The 21,320-nt window shown below is 44.8% G+C and overlaps 1 protein-coding gene across 2 annotated transcripts in view; it reads left to right on the top strand.

The window, feature by feature from the left end:
- Nucleotides 1–21,320, top strand: part of PPM1H (protein phosphatase, Mg2+/Mn2+ dependent 1H) — a 244,476-nt gene that overhangs the window by 112,405 nt on the left and 110,751 nt on the right. For both annotated transcript variants that reach the window (XM_035002242.1, XM_035002243.1), the window contains exon 4: nucleotides 6,267–6,379. In XM_035002242.1, the coding sequence (XP_034858133.1) occupies nucleotides 6,267–6,379 (113 nt within the window). The remainder of the gene's footprint in view (nucleotides 1–6,266; nucleotides 6,380–21,320) is intronic.

A 21,320-nucleotide genomic window follows, 5' to 3' on the forward strand; every position in this document is an offset into this window, starting at 1 on the left:
ATTGCAGGTTTTGTGCCATTCTGATCCTCTGTAGTAGAAAAACTCAGTATTAAATAAGATTCCGTTATTTCAGCTTTGTGGCTTTCTTACTTTCTCTTGCACTTTTCATCCTAAAGATTCCCCAAGCCCAGCATCTAGGCCTCCAATTTGCCTTATGTTGACATCTCTGCAGCTACCCTTCCTGAGATTCAGAAGTCACTTACAGTATCTTTAAAGGCAAAGGTTGCCTTTCACTTGGGTTTTTGCTTTATGTACAGCAGCTTAGCAACCTAGAATCAAAGGTCTTTTTTCTCTCCCTGCGGTGTCCGCAATCACTAGTATTTATTGAGCCTCTGTTTTATAGCTAGCATTCTCCTAGACACCATGGGGTCTAGAAATAAAAGGTTAGATTTTATGTCTGGGGGCATCTGGAGCCACACGTTATATGCATATAGAGATATGATATCTCATTTATTTTGATATTCTAAGTGACATGAAGTGAGGTGGTGAAAGGCAGATACTTATCTGAAAGGAAGGATTGGTTGAAAAGACGTAGAAACACCATGCTAGAATAGAATAAACAACACTGATTTCCAGGAAAAAGTAGGTACTTGTTGCAAAATACAGACTACCAGAAGTGGAGAAAACGCTTTGAACCAGTGGAGATGAGAGCAGTTTCATCAAATACCGTGAGCTGCTTTGAGGTCACTGCTTTTCCTTTCCTCTTTGATCCTCCAGTTGCCTGCCCGCAGCGTGTGGCTTGTGGTGAAGGTGACCTCTGACCCCTGGCCTCTGATCCTTCCTGTGCTTTCCGGAGGAGGCACGTTTGCCCTTGGGCCCCCTTTATTGCATCTTGTTTTGGATCTTCCTTCATACTGAGAAGGCTGCATCGTCCATTCTTCCTGTGTCCGCTGTGGAAAACGAACCACGGTTTCCTGAAGGACCAGAATCTCGGGAACTTCTGAGCTGAACTCCGTTCTGCTTCCCCATGGCACTTTGTCACAGTGCCTACTTCATCGGCTGAGTTTTGTCACCTGTGGTGTTAGGCTATTGCTGGGCCCTGAATGATAGATGCGAATATGGTAACTGTCTTCTCCCTCCCGATGTCAGTCTTCTCCTTGCTTGCCAACCCTCCCCCAAATGGGGTCGCATCGTCAGCATTTCACACTCGTGAGGGAGGTAGCTCACTCTTGGTCTAGTTGCACAAAACCCTTGCTTTCATAGGAATCACAGCCCAGTCAGCACAGGTGAGCCTTGTTGCCTACTACCTATAGAATTTGAGTTCTGGACAAAAGGCAGGAGGAATTTCAAAATTCTGTCCTGTTTCCTTTTCACTGTGGGTATGGATCCATTGCCAGAGTGAAGAATATTTTAGAAGTTTGGTTGTTACGAAGGAAGAAAACGGCAGTATTTGCACTTGTAAAACTGCCATTCATCTTCCTGTTACTGAGCTAATGACTGAAAATAGCACTCAGCTTGGATTTATTGGTTAAAAAAAAAAACCCATATGGTGACACTTTGGTGAAAAAGAGGATAAATGCAAAGCTTATTTATAGTTTATAAATCCTAGTGTTTTCAAAAATTACCATATTCATGGTAAGTTATGGACCTGCATGTGTGTCTGTGTTTAATTAAGCTAGTTTTGTTTTGTCTTTGTTTTTGGTAGAACAGGAAGTTCCTCCAAGGAATGAACATGTGATTCTACCAACAGCCAGCAGGTGGCAACATGAGGCAGTACTGGTTTTTTTTTTCCCTCCCTGTTGCCTGGCTGACAGATTGGCTTGTTCTCAGAATAAACCAAAATCAGACCCAGATACTGAAACCATGCAGAATCTTATTATTTGTGACTGACACTATTAGCAATGTGCTCAGAACCGTGTTTTAACCCATTTATGGGGAGCTGCCAAGGCCTATTGAAACTACCCAGCGCTCACTCCCTTCCGTTGCCTGATGTTGCTGTCCTTTTGCAACCTGAAATTGGTAGGAAACAAAGAATGATCCTGGAGTTGAGTCATCTCTGGGACTTTCAAACCAAATTACAACCATCCTGAGCAATATATTTTCTCTCTTGCAGTTCTTTCCTGCTGAATTAGTCTCATTTCACACATCTCTTCTTTTCCTTCGTTGCCTGCCTTGAAACAAAAAGGAGCAAAATGAAATCCCAAGTCTTTAAAAATTGGATCCATTCTTAAGATTTAGAGATAAACCTGGCTTAAATGTAGTATTTAGACAGACACAACACAGGACAAATCAGTCCTGCTAAATAGAAGGTGGCCTTGAGAGGTCTATAGGACCCTTGACCAAGCGGATAAAACAATTAGCTTGTTAATTGAATATTATGAATGTGTAAGTTGGTCCTTTTAGATTATACTTGAAAAGGAATGATAGTACATGCATGTGTTTTGGTGGTAAGTTATTCTAGATTTATGTCTTGGGGTTTGTTGACAGCAATAATGGGGAAATATTCCAAATTGGTCCTTGTTCAGCACAAAACAGTGACCAGTTTTTCCCATGATTTCATTGATTTTTTTTTTGAAAATATACCCAAACCTGAGGTTTTACAAAATATAATAGTAACTATACTATACATATATATATGCATATATTTTTTTTATGTAAAGTGTGAGTAGCTTAAGCTAATTGGAAAAGTTGAGGGTTTGAAGAAAATGGGTAGTTAATTCAGCAGTAAATATCTTTATTGGCTTCATTTATCGTGTTTGATCTGGTAGTAAAAGAACCATGCAGATGGTCCTTTAATGTTCCTTTCAGTACTAAGATTTTGTGAAACATCTTTTAAAGAGGAGTAGGTGGTGTAGGAAAAAATAAATGTGCTATTTTGGCTTCTAGGGAGGGGAGGGGAAGCAATTATTTTTAGAATATGTTCTAGTTACACCCAGTTTTAGAAGAAATAGAAGAGTGTATTTTAATGTCAGTGAATCCTTCAGGGGGATGAAGTCTATGGAAACACATCTTTCAAATCCTAGTCACCAAGTCTGGGATCTTTCAAATCCCAGAGAGCACACATGTAATTAAAGCGTGTGTGCGCACACGTGCATCTGCACACACACACACACACGTGTATTACCACACAAATGGTGGGGGGTGATGAAAGCATGAACATATTAGCAAAGTTTCCTGGATACAAAGTAGCTAGACATTAGTCCACTGTTTAAGTGACAGTGCTGCCAAATTTAGCTCCTTATGCTGGGGAAACTACAGAGGGAATGTAGTTGAACTATAGGAAAAGATGAAAGAAATGATGGAATCAATTAGAAAAAAATATGGAATCACACTATTCATGTAATAGCAAGGGATTAATTGGGCAAACTAACTGGAGCGTTTCCCCCCGGGTTACAGGCAAATAGGAACTCTGCCATAGCAGAAAATCATAGTGTTGTACATACATTCCTCTCTTCATTTTTTTTTAAGAATTCAATAATCTCATAATCAGATTTTCTTATGATGTTAACCATGATAAATAATGCACCTGTGATGCAGAATAAACTTGTCTGAGTCCCAACGGACATTTTTGCCATGGATGGTGCTTTTATTTTTTTTTATTTTTTAATTTTTTTTAAAGATTTTATTTATTTATTTGACAGAGAGAGTCAGCGAGAGCAGGAACACAAGCAGGGGGAGTGGGAGAGGGAGAAGCAGGCTTCCCGCCGAGCAGGGAGCCTGATGTGGGGCTCGATCCCGGGACCCTGGGATCATGACCCGAGCCGAAGGCAGACGCCCAATGGCTGAGCCACCCAGATGCCCCTGGATGGTGCTTTTACTTGGACTCTGTGTATCATAGCATTTTCTTTTGGATGACACCAGTGATTTCAGTCTTTTGAGCATTGTGCACACTCCAGCCGTTGAGGAGCATGCAAGCAGTTGGATGCTCAAGGGATTTTTTAAAATGAAAATTGTCTTTCATTCAGACATTAGGTATTCAAACAAATGTTGATTCTGGATATGAAAGGATACTTTCTGTTATCTTCAGCAATTCCTTCCAGTATGTTAAGAACAGTCGTGGAGTAGTAGTATTGAACGTGGACTTTTGCTATACCAGTTTATATATTAATTTGATGAAATACGCGTCTATCATAACATCAGCTTTATATTATTTAAATGCTAAAGAAAGGGACTACATCCATCCACAAACTGCTTTGTGAACTGGGTTGTTGGTTCTGTTTCTATGCATTGTTTGGAGGTTAAACAGACAAAACTCTGACAACTTGATGTTTTCTTTCCCTTTCACTTCCTCGTTACAGTCTTTTTGGCTGGTATCCGTGCCCCTCTTTCTCCTCACCCTCCAGGCTCCTGCCATCCCTGTGCAGGTTCTGGTAACCATTCATTCATTCTTGTCAATTGGCTGCATCTGAACTGAGGCATGGGTTCCTGCTTAATCATCATCTCAGTGAGCATTTATTTGCATTGTAAGCTTTTCCTTTGTGAATTATGAACAGGGGTCAGGTGGTGAGGACATAATTCGGAAACCTGGGCATCTTTAAATGTATTTCTTCATTTGCCCATTTTTAACAGATATTTATTAAAATATCTTTTTTACCTGGCCTGGTGTAGGTGTTAAGGGTCTAGCAGCGAGCAAGAGAGGTCTCTGCTCTCAGTCATGAAACTTCTGGGCCCTGGAAAGGATCTAGATGGGCAGCCAAGCCCCTCACACTTAGCATCCAATTTAATCCTCACAATAGTCCTTTAAGAAACTAATTGATAGAGGGTTTGAGTACATTTTTTTAAATCCAGTATAGTCTTCAAAGGTGGTCCTCATGCTTGATTCTGCAACTTTCGATGTCCGTTCACTCCCTTACTGGAGTTTTTCTTCACTTCTTAACTACCGCACCCCATATACACACATTCTTACCCCTTACCCATGGTTCCTCAGCCTTCCCCCACCCCTCCCCCTTACAGTTACTACCAGTTTAGATTGGCCACAGGTAGTGGCCTGTGGGCCTTACTGGGCTGATCCCCAGTAAGTTAGTTTCTCCCAGATCCTGTTTTTGTACTTTTTATCTCCTTTTTAACAGTATGCTGATCTTCATCTGTCTCCTTGACTCTGGCTCTTCTCCTGTTTCCAGTTTCTCATTGGTGATTTATCTGACCTTGTATTACCACCTCTGGCCTCTGGCACCACGCATTTGCTGATAAATGCTGGTTTACTGGATTATCTCTTCCCTTCTCTGTGAGGAGGCTGGTCAAAGCAGCAGAGTTTGAACTCTGTGGGTTTCTAAGAACCAGCCAGGGGCATCCTGAGAATCAGCTGGAGCACCACTTCCTCATCCCTCCCTTTGCCCCAACCGTCGATTACCATGGGAATGTTGGGCATTATTTTAGCCGACATTCATTTTGTTTTCCTAGCTCAGCTCACATTTTTCTCAGGTCATGGAACCGTGCTTCTGTCGCTGACACAGAATTTCACAAAGACCTCTGTCTTGGATGATGCATTGTCTGTCAATGGAAGTCTTGGTCTATTTTTCATTTTCTTGGGGAGGCCTCATTAGGTGGCAGGTAATAATAAGCTTTGGAGGAGGAGAACCAGAAATCCAAACTCCAACTGGGTAAAAATGGGCAAGTTACCCTCCTTCTGCATCCGAACATTGAGGTTGATAATAGGGTTGTGAGGATCCGCTAGATTCCCTATGTACAGCGCTTCGCGCCCTGCCCGACATAGAAGACGTGCTCAGTGAATGTTGGCTGTCGCTGTGAATGTGTGTCCCTGTTGTGAATCAGTGGCTGGGGGAAGATGAAGTCGGATCAGAGTTTGGGAGCTTCTGTCTTTGATTAATAAGACAGGGGGTTGACTCCCCTGCCTGCTTTGAATAGAGGACACCGTCCTTCAAGTCACTTCTCTTATCTAGCTGTAAAAGCAGCTATTTATTGGGAGACTTTGGGGTTAAAAACATTGCTCAGGTTCACGTACTTGGCCTTATCAGCCTGTCGATTGTATTGCTCATGTGGCAGCTCAGGTGGTCTCTACAAAGACTAAATTTTCCACAAGTTGTATTTGTTGAATACAGCTGATTTTCTTGTCCTCGTTTTTGTTCTGATTGGATCTGTTTGCCACCCCTTGTTTCCTGTCTCTGGCCTACAGATGGTCTAGCAGACGACAGTTTTATGTTGGTGTCCTCAGTGAGAAATGCTCTTCAGGTGATAGAAGGTGCTGAAGATTGTCTTGTCCCGTCTTTGAAGCATAGACGCTGAGAGCTGTGTAAGGGAGTGAGGTTGAGAAAGTCTTTGATAAGAGTTCCCACCCAATCCAACACTGACCTTGTTTCCTTCTCCAGGACCTACAAATAGAACGAGAGAGGAGCTCGTATAATATATCTGGTGGCTGCACGGCGCTCATTGTGGTTTGCCTTTTGGGGAAGCTGTATGTGGCAAATGCTGGGGATAGCAGGTAAGCAGATTCTCTGCCTGGCTCTGACTGATTTCCAATGCCTTCGATAATTTCTGTCTTTCTTAAAAGAATGAAATTGTTGGCAATAGATGTTGATTAGATATTGAGAACGGGGATCCTTCTACATCTGAATAAAATGCATTTAAGATGAATCATCAGGGGGCGCCTGGGTGGCTCAGTCGTTAGGCGTCTGCCTTCGGCTGGGGTCGTGGTCCTGGGATCCGGGGATCGAGCCCCGCGTCGGGCTCCCTCCTCAGCGGGAGGCCTGCTTCTCCCTCTCCCACTCCCTCTGCTTATGTTCCCTCTCTCGCTGTCTCTCTCTGTCAAATAAAAAATAAAATCTTTAAAAAAAAAAAAAAGATGAATTATCAGGCTGGTGTGAAAAGGTAAAGGCTGTCTTCTACTCGCCCATGGTAACAGTTTGTGTATATACTTGTGATGAATCTATATACCTGTGATTACTACCTGTGGCCAATCTAAACTGGTAGTATCCAAATGTTTTTTGACTGCAGAAGCATAAACCATGAGAGTGAGAGGAGGGAGGAGAGGGATTTGAATGAAGGGGTGTTTGGAAGGGACCCGGGAGGGCTCCCCAGCTGGTTCCACTTCTGCTCAGTGACTTCGCTCTGTCCCCTCCCAGAAACCCATGAGTTTCTCCTTTTATGCGCAAGCCCTCAGAGGCTGTATTCTCCTCTTTTCTGGGCTCAACTGAAAGGAATTTTGGCCAAGAGATTATGGTTAACCCCTACGCTATCCAGCATTACCGGGAATAAGATGAACTTGGCTTTTATTTTAAATACTGATGTGTCCTCCGTTTAGGTGCAGGGAATTTTACAATTATAGACTTTGTGAAAAGTGTTCTGATATGTTTTACATACGTCTCTGCCCCTTTATTCACAGCATATGTTGGCTTCTTGCTAAAGACTCTTTGTTTTGAAAGCAATCAAGAGTACTGGACTCTGCAAGATGTCCTCAGAGGACGAGTGATTTCCCTGCACAGTCTGTGGTCTTAGGATGCCCTCATTCCTCAGTCCCCTCCCTCTGGGTCACATGCCTCTTCCAGCATCCCTGCTTGCCCTGGCCCTGCTCCAGGTCTGGCCCCACATCCCCCCCCTTCCCTGTCAACATCAGGTCCTGGCTGAAGAGGGACTCCCTCAGGCAGCAGTGGAATTTACCTTACTTTTACTTCCATTTACAAAGCTGGAGAGCCTGTGGGGGTCTTCATTCCCTCTAGTTAAGCATCCTTTCCCGGTCTTCCCACTGAAGAGCCCAGAGTCAGAGAGAGTGAACTTCCAAGGCAGCAGTATTTGGGGTTGGACAATTGATGGGTTTTGAAGGTCTGTTTCTTTTCACTGTGTACGTGGATTTCCATTAAAGTCTCTAAGATATCTCCATGTCAACATAACATTGTGCTGGGTAAGTGGAGTGTCTGTAGGATACCGTGTGTGTCCCATGGCTTCTATTCTTTAGTGTCATGTCAGACTCCTGGCAGACGATAGACTCCTACTCAGGTGGGTCAACTGAATGAAGGAGTGAAAGGAAACCTGCTAGGAGCGCTAGGGCTCAGGCAGACATTTACCACCTAAAGCCTGCAAGGGCCCAGGGAGGATTTACTACAGCAGAGCCCAGGAGAGTGGGGTCACCAAACACTTGGACTTCTTTCTCTTCCCATTCTCCCCCTCCCCCCATCTCTTGCCAGGGCTTCCCAATGGACGAGCCCAGCTGGGAGCCCAGCTGAGAGCCAGGTGACAAGTAGCCCAGAGAGTAGTGGGCCTAGAGGTCAGCCAGGCAGGGCATGCACACAGACCAAGACGGCATCTCTGGGGCAGTGGAGGGTAGTCAGCACAGCTGCTCCTTCTCCTTTCCTTCTCCACCCCAGGGTTTGAGCTTCTCAAAAATAGGAATCCCCAATCTTCAGGGGCCTTTAAGACAGGCACTGAGGAGCTGGCCTATGGGCCCGTTGTGTTTCGTGCAGATCAGGAGGTGATGCCCTTCCGCTTGGAGGGAGACTGAATCAGTGATTGAGCTGTTGCTTTCATAGTCCTTTGTCTTTATGGCTAGCTCCACGCCCTTGGTAATGACTTTGCTTTTCTAGCCCTTTCAGTGAGTAGGGAGGTGCCAGAATGCCTTGTTCCCTGGGGACAGGTCCACCCCTCATCCCAGGGAAGCACCTTGCACCAGACTATCTCCGACTCAGAAGGTAACCCAGCTTCTGGGCCCAGAGCATCTCCATGTTGGGTTATCCTCCCCTGTGCCTTCTCCTCTTCCAGGCTCCAAGCTCTTTAACGCAGCCACTTACCCAGCCACGGCCTCGACCCCACTTCGCAGAGGTTCTAGGGCCCTGTCTGGACCTGCCAGTTGCAAGTACTGTTCTTCTGGGATCCTTTTCTCCCGCCCCTCCCCAATTTTGTTTTTAAAGTGCCAATTTCTGGACCAGGTCTTGAACTCCTCATCTATAAAAATGGTGGTGGTGGACTAGATAAAACCTACAGTTTTTGGCATCCTATAGGTTATCCCATGAGGAGTGACACTTTTGGAAAGTAAAGTAATGCTATACTTGTTGATTTTTTGGGTAATTTTTATCCTTCTTAGAGTTGTTTCTGAAATAACAGTATAACACAGGTCCCGTGTTCCTAAGTGTTGATAAAAGTCTGATGTTTTACAAGTTTGTTCGCAATAATTTGAAATGTCTAATAGGTACTTTTATTCTTATTAAAGCTATAAAGTTCACACACGTACAAATTATCCTATGATAAAATAGTATCTTTAAAAACCTGCTAAGTTTAATTACATGTGTAGTGTTCCAGCTCCAGTATCCAGATATGAATTTGGGGTTTTATGGCTGATTGGTTGGGTTTGCTGTTCATGTGTGGGTCATATGTCCTATAGAAACCTAAGAGCAATAGGAGTTGTTATTTGTATGCACGATCTAAAGGATAACTTACAGGACACTTACTCATTAGGGTGCTGTTTTCAACTCTTGTGTGAACAACAGATGTTCAGTATCATCTTAAGTAGGATCACTGCCTAGTTTATGTACTAATAATATATTATAGGTATTTGAGTTTACAAAAAAATATTCAGTTATTCCCAAGAAACAGCAACTAAGTGAATTCTGATCAGACTTACATAAATGTAAGTCCATTATCACTTATGGGCAAGTAGTCATGAATCTGAGGGCTGAATTTAAACAGATGATTAGAGCTGACAGAGGTTTCTAGCAACAGGTCCCTGATTAATTAGGTGCTGTTTTTTCTTCTTTATTGCCAGGTATTGGCTGCTGTATGTTTACTTTAAATCTTGACAGCTTTGAGAGCAAAAGCAAATCTTTGTCGTAGGTTCACTACCCCGTAATTCTTCACACTCAAGAGAAGAGAAGTTTCACTCTGGTTTGATTCAGAAGCTGCTTGTGGTCAGGAACTATTTGCTGGGGCACCTGGGTGGCTCAATTGGTTAGGTGACTGCCTTCGGCTCAGGTCATGATCCCAGGGTTTTGGGATTGAGCCACACATCGGGCTCCCTGCTCAGCGGGAAGGCTGCTTCTCCCTCTCCCACTCCCCCTACTTGTTCCCTCTCTCGCTGTATCTCTTTCTATCAATTAAATAAATAAATAAAATCTTTAAAAAAAAAAAAGGAACTATTTGCTGAGCTAAGTAGTGAGCTATGAATGATCTGATTCACCATCAGGCACATGTGTGTCAGGGGTTGTTTTCAGGAAGAGCTGCCTCATGTTGTTTGTGGCTTAGTGGTTTCTGAGTCAGTGATTACCCTTGGTGTAGGATGGTCCACGGTGATGCCAGGTGACTGGTGCAGAGTCTGGGACAGACTTGCCCTTCTCTCTTCAGCTGAGCTAACCAGCCAGAGAGGAACATGCAATAACTACTTGATGCATGACAGTTGCTTTATTTTTCCTAGGTATAGGCAGCCAACTGAACACCTAGGGGATCGTGAAGGACTAGGAAAGAAGCAGATGGTGGGCGGGTTTTCACTTCAAGCGAAAAAGAATTGGTAGCATGCAAATGTCACGCAAAGCAATATGCAAACTATCACCCATGGTGTTTGAGTCATTGGCTCCTTAGGGCTCTGAGTGATTCTTCAGTTTAAGGAGATGCTTTGACTCCATTTTAGATTATTTCATTTCATTTCTAGAGAGCTAAGGCACTAAGGAAGCAAAGCTGTTTCCACTTATTTCAAACAATGTCTATAAGTTTGGCAGCTGAGACTGGGTGAACTCATTCAGATTAAAGAAAACCATTTAAGATTTGTTAACTTAATGACTCCACTCTTGCCCGATTTATGGTAACAGAAGCAATCAGACATCTAATAAGTGCTAGGCACATGTTAAATACTGTAACATCACAGCAATTTAGTGAGAAGTAGGCCTTGTTAAGATCACATAAGGATACTGAAGCACAGCAAGGTGAAGTGATCTGCCCAAGGTCCCACAGCTCCTACGGAGCAGGACTGCCATCCACCCAAGCCTGGAAGTTAGAGCACCCTATTCTTAATGAATGCACCCTACCCTGGGATTTCCCATCCATGCTAAGACCCACGTTGTTTACCACATTTTAACATCTCTAATATCAAGAGATTCTAATTATCATTTTTTCTTTGCTCTTTGTATGTAAAATGATGACATTTTATGATTAGTGGCATCTTTGATTTCACCTAACATGGTTTGTGTGGTGTCATTGAGGGGATGGCTGCACTTAAAAGCGATTTTAAATGCATTGCAGTAGTGAGGCAGATAAGCTTTCGGTGGTCCAATTCATTCATTCATGATATAAGGAATATTTTCTCAAAATGAGGGAGGCTATCCGTTTCCAAAGGCCCCAAAGTTCTGTGAGACCATTGTAAATTTTGTTTTCATTTTGATGATCATCTATTGAAAATAAGCATTTTCTGGATTGCCTGGCTGACTATCTTATAAAAGATAGCTGCCATGAATTCAGACCCCCATTTTGTCATGTTGAAGGTCCTCTTAGGAAAGGATCAGGAAGGTCAAATGTGCTCATGATGTAGCTCTATCTACAGGAGTGAGCAAGCATTCCACTAATTGTCCTTAAAATGAAGCCAGTAAGTCCAGCCAGGGTGGTTTCTTTCCTTTCTCTTTCCCTCATTTTCAAATGTCCAGAATTACCGCCCCCCCCCCCACACACACCCCATGTAATTTACAGCTTTCCGTATCCATTCAGAGGTGAATTCTTCTGGCAAGTCTGAATTTTCTTGAGGATAGGAGTTAGGTATTAAACAGGACTTACATTTCTAAATTCAAAACCAGTTATACCTCTGTGGTGTTTCATCTCTCAGCCTTCTCCCCTTTTCTAGTGGTAAGACAGTGAAACATGATATAACTTGGTCCAACCCAAGGGAATGTAAAGAACTATTCACTCCTTTTTATGTTCATGGACATACATGCCCAGTACAGAACCTTCCTGAAACTACTTATTAATAAGGGATTCATCTATCCATACCTGCCAGTGGGCTGCTACTTTGATAGTAGCCTTCCTCTGAGTTCAGAAATACATTTGATTTTCCATTAACTACGTTAAGTTCCCCACGTCTTTCGCTGTTTCACAGGTTTCTGAAAAACAGTGTAGAGAGAAATGAAAATTAATCACCATTCTCTCCTATGAAAGGTGAATTGCTGTGTCTCCCCTTTTTCTGCATGGCCCCCATCTTTGTGGTATATATTTACATAATCCCTTAGCTGTATCCATAACCTGTAGAAGGGAATAGCAGAAAGAAAATACTACTATCAGATGTTCACAAATACACAGAGACTTTGATGACTCAAAACTGTCTTTACTTCTCCCATCAAGCCGCCCCTGTCTACACAGAGGGCACCTAAGAGGCCCTTCTCTCTCTGGATTTCCTTCGTGTCTCTCCCCTCCCCCCACCTTGGATTTTTTGAACCTGTCTCTGACAACCCTTGCCCTAAATCAGTGGTTCTCAAAGTGTGGCCAAACCAGAAGCAGTAGGAGCGAACTTGTTAGAAAAGTAAATTCTAGGGTTCTACCCCAGACCTACTAAATCAGAACCCAGTGGGTGGGGCCCAGCAAACTGTGTTTTAGTGAGCCTTCCAGGTGATTCTGCAATACTTAAGAATCCCTGCTCTGAAGTCTACCCCTGGGCATCTGAGAGAGCCTGGAAGGAGCCATGGTGTCCTCAGGGTTTAAAAATTCTAGCTCTTCCTGGCCTGAGGCTAAAGTGCCCAACTCCCAAGGCCATCAGGCATCATGCCATCCCCCACTGCAGCCAAACACCACACGCAGGACATCATCTATGGTGATGTTGCCCCTTTTGCTCCCTGACGCTGCTCCTCTATCAGCTGGCTGCCAATTCCTTTGGCCAGCCTGATACTTTGGAACATAGGTCCTTTTCCTTGAAAAGCACGAGTCAGAGGAAGGATTTCTTGCATGATCCAGTTCCTTATCTCAGACTCCCGCTGTCTATCGGGTAGTTCTGCACCAGGCTAGGATTCCCATCTTTGAAATGGGTCAGGCATGCCCCTGTGTGGGCTTTTGGTCTCTTATGGTTGGGCCCCTGGGAGAGCATCCTTCTGGCTGTGGTTCCATCATCCCCCCCTGCCCCCCAAGTCATGCTTTGAACAACTTTTCTCTACCCCAGCCCAAGGAGGGGCTGGGCTGGGAAGTCTCGTGGTATTTGTAGAAATGGAATATTTGCACTTAGGAACACTGGCATGAAATGGTTGTGGTCAAGGTAGTAACTTTATCCCTGGCTGCTGAGGCTGAAACAGTGGGTCAGTGTCACGAGGGAACTTCCAAGTGTAGAATCCCAAGGCTGTATCTTTGGACCACTTAAGCCATCACCCAAGATTTTTAGGGTTCAATCATCTAATTTGCTGATCATGTGAAATCAGGTAAGATGAGTTAACAAGATACAAAAAGACCTTTAGTACCGGGGAAAGTGGGCTAAACCTAACCAGGTAAAGTTTAATAACAGTGAAGGTAAAGTATAATACCTGTTGAAAGAGGAAAAAAATTAGAATGCAAGAGATGAAGCTTATCAGTGGCTCACATTTTTAAAAAATGTATTTAAGTGAACAGTAAATTCAGTCTGGTCAGCAGTGTGATACAGACACCAGAACCTCCTGTAATCCTAGGATGAAGCATTGGAGGTATAAGGCAAACAATGCCTAATGGTTTCTGTTGGCTTATTTTGTCTCAACACTGTTTCTAGTTTCTAGTGCTTCACACGAATAACCTGATTAATCCTCACACCAGCTCTTTGGGGGGAAGAACTACATTTTATACCTGAAGTGTCTCTCTAGATGACACAATTCAACATGTGTGTGAATGAACAGGAACATTCCAAAGAGAGGCCAGAGTGGTGAAGGGGTTCAGAGCCACGTTTGAAGGGAAGAGAAAAACTGAGATGAACCAGAGTTTTTTAGTCGCATGGAAAGACAATTTGTGTTGGTGCAAGAGATCTTTGGGTATTTGTGAGATATGGGGGAGAGTGGTAAGGGTTGTTCTCCATGAACTGGGGACAGAGGTGACAACCACAAGAGGACAGGGCCATGGTTAGGAACAGGGGCTCAGACTGGCTGAGTCGAATCTTGGCTCTGCCACTTTTAGTTGTATGCGACCTTGGGCCAATCTCATGCTTCCAGGGCCTCAGTTTTGCTGCCTGTAAATGGACATGATGGTAGCACCCCCTTTCCAGGGAGGATTAGATGAGCAGATTCGAAGAATGCACTCAGCACGCAGCCAGGTCCACAGTACCTGCTCAGTAATGGTTAACTGCTTTATTGTCATCGTCCTCGGTGCAAACTCAGTGCGAGCTGTACACAGATGTGGGGAGCTGCCATGGAGAAGACTGGGTTCGCTCTTCAGGAAAATATTTGTGCATCAATTCTATAACCACCTAATAAGAATGTTGTACTAAGTAATTTGATTTTTTTCAGGGTGCCCATTAAGCATTATGCTTCAATGACTTTAGGGGGATCTTTAACATATTGTGATGTTTCCTTTTTCCTTTTTTTTTTTTTTTTTTAATTAGAGAAAGGGGCAGAGGGAGAGGGAGGGAGAAAATCTTAGGCTCCATACCCAGCACAGAGCCTGACACAGGGCTCGATCTCACGACTCTGAGATCATGACCTGAGCCAAAATTAAGAGTCGGATGCCTAACCGACTGAGCCACCCAGGTACCCCTCAATTTTCCTTTTTATGAGAGATAAATGATTTCATGATTTGTATAAGGAAAGGTACAGATGTTTCCTGCTGTACAATGGTATATCAGGTAGGCTAAGTGTGGAAACAGTAGACCCTCAAATTCACTAGTCTGGAGAAGCAGTGACTTTGTCTCTTGCAGGGATCCGGGATGAAGGAGGCTCTCATCTTTAACACTTGATCTCTGGGGGCGCATCTCCATTCAGTCAGCTGGAAAGGGACAAGAGTGTGGAGGGGGTGAGCAGCCAAGGGAGGTTTCTATGCCCCTGGCTCAGAAGAGGTACCTATCACATCTGCATGCTTTCCGCTGGCTGCTACAATTCAGGTGTTGGCCATCCCGAGAAAACAAGGCTACTGGGACATGTAGTCTAAGTTGTTTTCCCAGGACCAAGGGAATTGACTTTGATGAATGTTTGGCAGTTTCAGCCAGCCCTGGGCATTGAGAAGGGAATTCATGTTAAGTGCAGTTAGTGATGGTGTCTTTGTTTTTGATACATTTTCCCCCATTGAGCTGATGAAGTTACAACTTGGATGTCATTATCTTTAAAGCCCAAACACCAGTGATCTCTTTTGTTACTTTAATTTTGTCACTGTTAGTTTTAGAAGAGATGCAGTAAGTTCAGCTTAAATTGTCAGATATCAAAGAACTAGCTGTCTCACTGTGATCCACTTTCATCTTTGAGAGCATATTTGAATAATGAAAAAGCCTGCAAGTAAATAGCATACTGAATATATTTGTCCTTAGAAAGTTCATCACAGAAAGCAATACTCATTTCATGCTAAGGAAGAAAGATGATATTAACCGGGGTAGGGTATGACTATACTGATGTTTTAGCAAAACTTGTTCTGTTCTTTTGAGATGACTTTTAAATTCTCATAGTTTTGTTGTAGAGATTTTTAAATGGCATACCAGTTCAGGTCAATGGTTCCATGAAGGAGGCCATTACTCATTAATTATCACAAAGATGAGCAAACCACGCCTTAGATCCTGTACCTTGTCCACATCCTACAGTACACTGTGCAGCTAGATTCAGACTCTGGCCCGTGAGTCCCAAGTGCATGCACGTAACCACTACCCCATCCTGAGTCCTGAATCGCCCTCCCCTCAGATAGCTGCACCTGCACTTTAGCTGTGGGTCTCCCTTAGCCACTCTCTGAAAATGTTCTCTTAGGTTTATATCCAACTTTTTATTTCACATCTTCTTGTTGTTGTTTTTGTTTTTTTAAATAATCCTCCTGTATCTTGGGTTATTAAGACACACGAATGCGGAGTCAAACATCAGGGCCCCCAGTCTGAGGTATGAAGCTGACTTGAACCAAAGCCATACCCCGTCGTGACCTAAGAAGAGACTCTCCTCCTCCCTCAGGAGGAAGTGGGGCCAGTTGCTGCTTTAGGTGTCTGATGCCCCGGAACCCTCTGTGAGGGCTTCTGGAAAGCCACTACTCCTTGGGAAGGTACCAGAGGGATGAGTCAGGGGGAACCCCGGGGTGTGAGGGGGCTGAGGCTGGGAAGCGGAAACCCATCCCAGGCGGTTTCACTGGCTCCCCCGACCAAGGGGCAGGCAGTGGGCGGCATGCTGGGGGCGGCAGCGGGCAATGGCAGCGGCAGGTGGCCTACCCATGGTGGTAGTGGTAATGGCAGCGTGAATGGGCATCGCGGCAGGGGACGGTATTTCAAACAAAGAGATGAAAGAGAGTCCGCTCCTCCTCTGGAGAGCAGTAGGTAACACTGAGGGAGAGGTGGTGCTCAGGCAGCCACTAAGCTGTGAGCTGCTAGTTCAGGATAAGAAAGGAGTTCAGCTTGGAGACATGCGCAGCCTTAACACTCAGTGCTGGACAAAGTGCTGGAGTCAGGAAATCAGGGCCTCTGAGGGCGGCTGTGAAGGCCAGCACCGGACAGTTGGGAAGCTCCCAGGAGCCTGGGTCACAGCTTCCCGGGAGGCTCAGATCTGGGGCAACCCCTGTCGCGCAGGTTCTCATGGGGCCGAGCCTCCCCAGGGCTGATAGAGATGGCAACTGAAAAGCTGCTCTGGGCTGCGGTTTGAGGTATCTTGTCGGCCTGTTGGCACCTAAGCCAAGAGGCCGGGGGCTGGTGGGGGGGAGTGGAATGGAGCAGGGCCTCAGGGGTGCGGGGAGCTGAGCCAGCCAGCTCCGTCTCTGGCTGGATGTTATGGAGTAGTCACTGAATTTCAGAGGTGTGGACGACATCTCTGAGAACCATTAATAAGATCCTTTTAACTCCACTTGTTTCCGAAGCAGGAAGCTGAGGCTCTGAGAGGGATGTGAATTTTGGACCGTATCACAGTTTGGGACGAGTTTGGAGTTTACCTCCGGGTCTCCAGGCTCCCAGCCCAGTGCGCTTTCTGTTACCATCTCCTTGAGGCAACCAAGGGCAATGTCCTACATCTGCACTCCAGAAACCTTTGTTTCTTCATTGCTTCAGGATTCTGTATGTAGGCTCTTGTCTCTCAGTAATGTTAAAAAAATTTCAACCGAGGAGAAACTGAAATAGTCTTCCTAATGCCCTATGGCAGGTGGTGTCTCAGCAGACTGTTAGTGGACAGCGATAGTAGGGCAGAAAGATTATTCCATGCTAGAAACAGCCAATGCTACTGAGTACACACCAAGCAGAATCTTGGAAAGGGAAAAAGGAAGGGGACCTGGGTTCTAGTTTCAGCTCTGCCCCTGGCTATCAGTGGGAACTTGAGAAAGGCAATTACTTCGGGCTTCAATTTCCCTATCAGTAAAAAAGGGGATTTGGGCTCCACCAGTGGTTCCGAGTGGTTACATAAGAATCACCCAGAGGGCTTTCAGAGTAAAGACTTCCAGCCCCACCTTCAACGATGCCGATTCAGTAAGCCTAAGGGAAGTCTGACAATTTTTAATTTTTTAAAAAATCCCCCAGGTGGGTATTAAATGAGAGCATGCCCATTAGTCATTTATCTTCTGTGGCAGCAACATAGTAAGCACTGGGTACATGTTAGCTATTGTCTGTATTGAAACAGAGAGTCAGGAGTGCTCAGTATTTGTTAAAAGTGCAGAGTTTCAAGCCAGGAGGCCTGGGTTTGAATTCCAGCTCCCTCATTGACTGTGTGACCTTGAGCAAGCTCTTCAGCTGTCTGGTATGCTGCTTCCCTCATCTATAAAGTGGGAACGTTAACAGTCCCTGGACCATAGAGTCACCGTGAGGATTAAATGAGTTAATTCAATTCAGAAAAGTATCTGCTGTGCCCACTGTGTGCCAGGCAGTATTGTGGGAACTAGATACTTAGTTAATAATGGAAACAAAACTCCCTGGAGCTTGCAATGGGGGGGGGGGGGGGGGGGGGGGGTGCCGAGGGGGGGGGGGAGACTGGCCATCAGGAGCATGAAGAAGTAACACATACAATGTATGTAAAAGTATTCTTATGTGCTGATTGAATGCATTTGAAGAATTCAGACAAGTGCCTTTCTGCCATATGGAAAGCATTTAATAAATGTTATTAATATTGATTATCAATAATATTATGATTACTACTGTTACTACTAACACTGTAGATAGAGTCTGCCACTTTAGTATGTCTTAGACTATCATAAAAGTATGCGAGGTAAAATAAATTTTGCATTACAGTACAGATGACTTGAGCATGGAAGGGCACATTACCTCTGGGACTGATGTAAAAGCATGTGCTATGGACTTTTTAGGTTGCATTCCTGAGGTGTTTGGGGACTGTAGTGTGGAATAAAAGTCATCTTACCCAGTACTGCTGCCAGATATTAGCTCTGGACTCTCAAAGTATATTCTTACCAGACTGGACCTGGACAACATGCTGAATTCAAGTCAGCACACACTATAAGACCTTGGGGGGGGGGGGGTCGGGGGTGTCTCCATATTGTTTACAGTCATACTTTTGGTGCACTGGAGGCACGCTAGGCAGCCTCTAATATTCTTTCCAGCTTTCAAGCTTTGTGATTCTTTTTTAACCTAGTGTTTTGGCAAGCAATGGTTGTCTCCAAGTAACATAGAAAAAGTTCTTTTTTTTCAGCAAAGCCCTTTAAAAAGCCTCCAGGCTCTCAGGCATTCAACAAACAAACAATTTTTTTCCTTGCAAGACTTAGCTGTGAAGTCAAGGTCATGCTCCCCAGGGAGCTAAGCAGCACAAGAAGCCCTCAATCATGCTGCTGGGCCCAGAGCCCGCCTGACCCTTTGCGCTCGGCTGTGCTTGACCACCCAGCTCTTGTACCCTTGCTTCTCTCTTGCAGTGGCCTCTGCCAGGCAGTAAAGAGTGGGAACTTACTCCCTACCATGTGCCATCAGAACTGCCTGCAAAAATTGGATTCATGCAGCTGATTTTTCACACTGATTCATCTCTCTACTTACCACCACCCCCATCCCCTCCAACCCCCGCCACGGTTTGGTTCTTTTCTGTGTCAAAGTTTATGTATAATTCCACCCCCTTCCCCCACGCCCTCAGTCATGCTCTTTGTAGATGGGAGCTGTCAGGTCATAACCATAATTGCCACCAGTATTCTGAGGACAGAGGGTCGCTCTTCCAAACAGGCTGTTCCAGTTCTCAATGTTAATTGGTCTTTTAAAAAAAATGGCTAGACTGTATCCACTTTTTAGACCCTTCATTTAAGTGAAATTGTATAGCAAAGTCTCAGTATATAAAACAGATAAGAATACTTGTGGTAGGGCAGTAGTTAATAACACAGATTCTGGAGACAACTTAGCTGGATTCTGGTCCTGGCTCTGTCACTTAGAGTGCTGTGTGACCTTAAACTACCCAGCCTCTCTGTGCCTTTGTTCCTTTATCAGTGAAATGGGGATAATAAGACACCTTATCTATAATAAGGCTGGTAGGAGGATTACAAGCGTGCAAAATGCTACGTGCAGTTCCTGGCATGTAGTAACTGTTCAATAAATGTTTTTATTACTATAATGATAATAATGATTACTAACCTCCATCTCAGTCCCTTAGGGTGGTCTATGAAGTTTTTAAAAACCACTGTCCAGTACTGTGCTTTCAGCATCGTATTTTCACATCGTGCTTTTGCCTACAGAAGGCATTGAATAAATGTCAAATAACAAGGCCCAACAAGCCAATCTTCATGCTGTGTTCCAGAAGGGATACTTAATGATTCAGATGGTGAGCAGTCTCTCAAACGAGTTTGTTCAGGCCATAAGACTGGTTTCCTTGGCTGTGCAGCTGTGCCCTTGGCCTCTGCTTGAGGATTGAGGGTTGCCTCACAAGATGAGGCCTTGTCTGCACTTGTCACGGCCGTTGCAGTTGCGCCACTCAAAAGGCTCAAGTCGTATTCCACATAGGAACATCCACACACACGCGTTTTAGCTTTTCCTGAACTTGGGCTCTTGTAGAACACCTGCTTATTGCCACATAGTGTAGGTTTGAAGGTCAGAACCTTTGGGGGTGATGAGGCTGCATCAGAAAGAGCTAGACCCTGTCCTGTTGCAGGCCATGGCACTTTCTATAGCAAATACTTAATTACGTGATGCCAAGGCATTAATAACTGTTTTAGTGCATTGCCAACAGGCAGTCTTCTGGTTGACCCAACACGTCTGTTTTGTTTTGTTTTGTTTTTTAAGATTTATTTATTAGAGAGTGTTCATGCAAGAGAGTGGGGGCGGGGGTGCACGGTAGAGAGTCTCAAGCAGACTCCATGCTGAGCTCAGAGCCCAAGTCGGGACTCGATCTCCTGACCTGAGCCAAAACCAAGAGTCGGAGGCTGAACCAACTGTACCACCCAGGGTTCCCGACCCAACATATATATAAGAACTGTCAGGCCTGTGACGCTGGGAATGTCCAGTGCTGCTTGAAGGAGAGACAGCACTCGTGAGTTTCCCAACATAGCTGTGCATAATGTATGCAGTGTGGGCACATGAGAACATGTGATGAGCTGTGCCAAGTAAGCATGGCCCAGGACAGGCCTCAAAGAAATCAGACAGTGGGTTAGAGAGCCAGACAAATCCCAGCTCTCTTTTCTTTTAGCATTTGCCATTTCACAGATGTTTGCATGCTGCAGCTAGCTTCAAGGATACACTGGTGACTTCCACCGGTGTTCTTGGTTCCATCTCCTCCCGACACAGACCCAGGGCTCTACTTCTCCCCTCCCCACGGCCTTGACTCTGTCCCTGCCCCTTCCTTGGAATACAGTTTACTTGCCCACCTTACTCACCCTACTTATGGAAGAGCTGGCTAGCTGCTCTCTAAACACCTGTCCTCTTGCCCCTGGGCACGGGGCACTGCCTAGCCAGCGTCTGTGCAGTTAGGTGTGGCTGCATGGTGAAGTTTTAGTGTGGGGGGTGGGGAGAGAGTTGTGAGCAGAAATGATGTGTGCCACTTCTGAGACCTGACCCATAAAAGCCTCCTATATGCTGTAATGATTTACTTGTGTCCCCCAAAAAGGTATGTCCAAGTCCCCTAACCCTCAAATCTGTGAATGTGACCTTATTTGAAAATAGGGTCTTTGCAGATGTAATTAAGATGGAAGTTAGGATGAGGTCATAGTGGATTAGGGCGGGCTCTAAGTCCAATGACTGGTTTTCTCATAAGGCCATGTGAAGGCAGAAGGACACCAGGAAGATGACATGTGAAGGTGGAGGCCAAGAGTGGAGTTAGGTGATACAAGTCAGGGAATGCCAAGGACTGCCAGGACCCACCAGAAGCTGGAAGAGGCAATGAAGGATTCTCCCCTAGAGCTCTCCAGAGGGAGCATGACCCTGGTGACACTTGATTTCAGACTTT

This window comes from Mirounga leonina, unplaced genomic scaffold (genome assembly GCF_011800145.1).
Source record: "Mirounga leonina isolate KUSES-001 unplaced genomic scaffold, KU_Mleo_1.0 Mir_126, whole genome shotgun sequence".
Classification (NCBI taxonomy): domain Eukaryota; kingdom Metazoa; phylum Chordata; class Mammalia; order Carnivora; family Phocidae; genus Mirounga; species Mirounga leonina.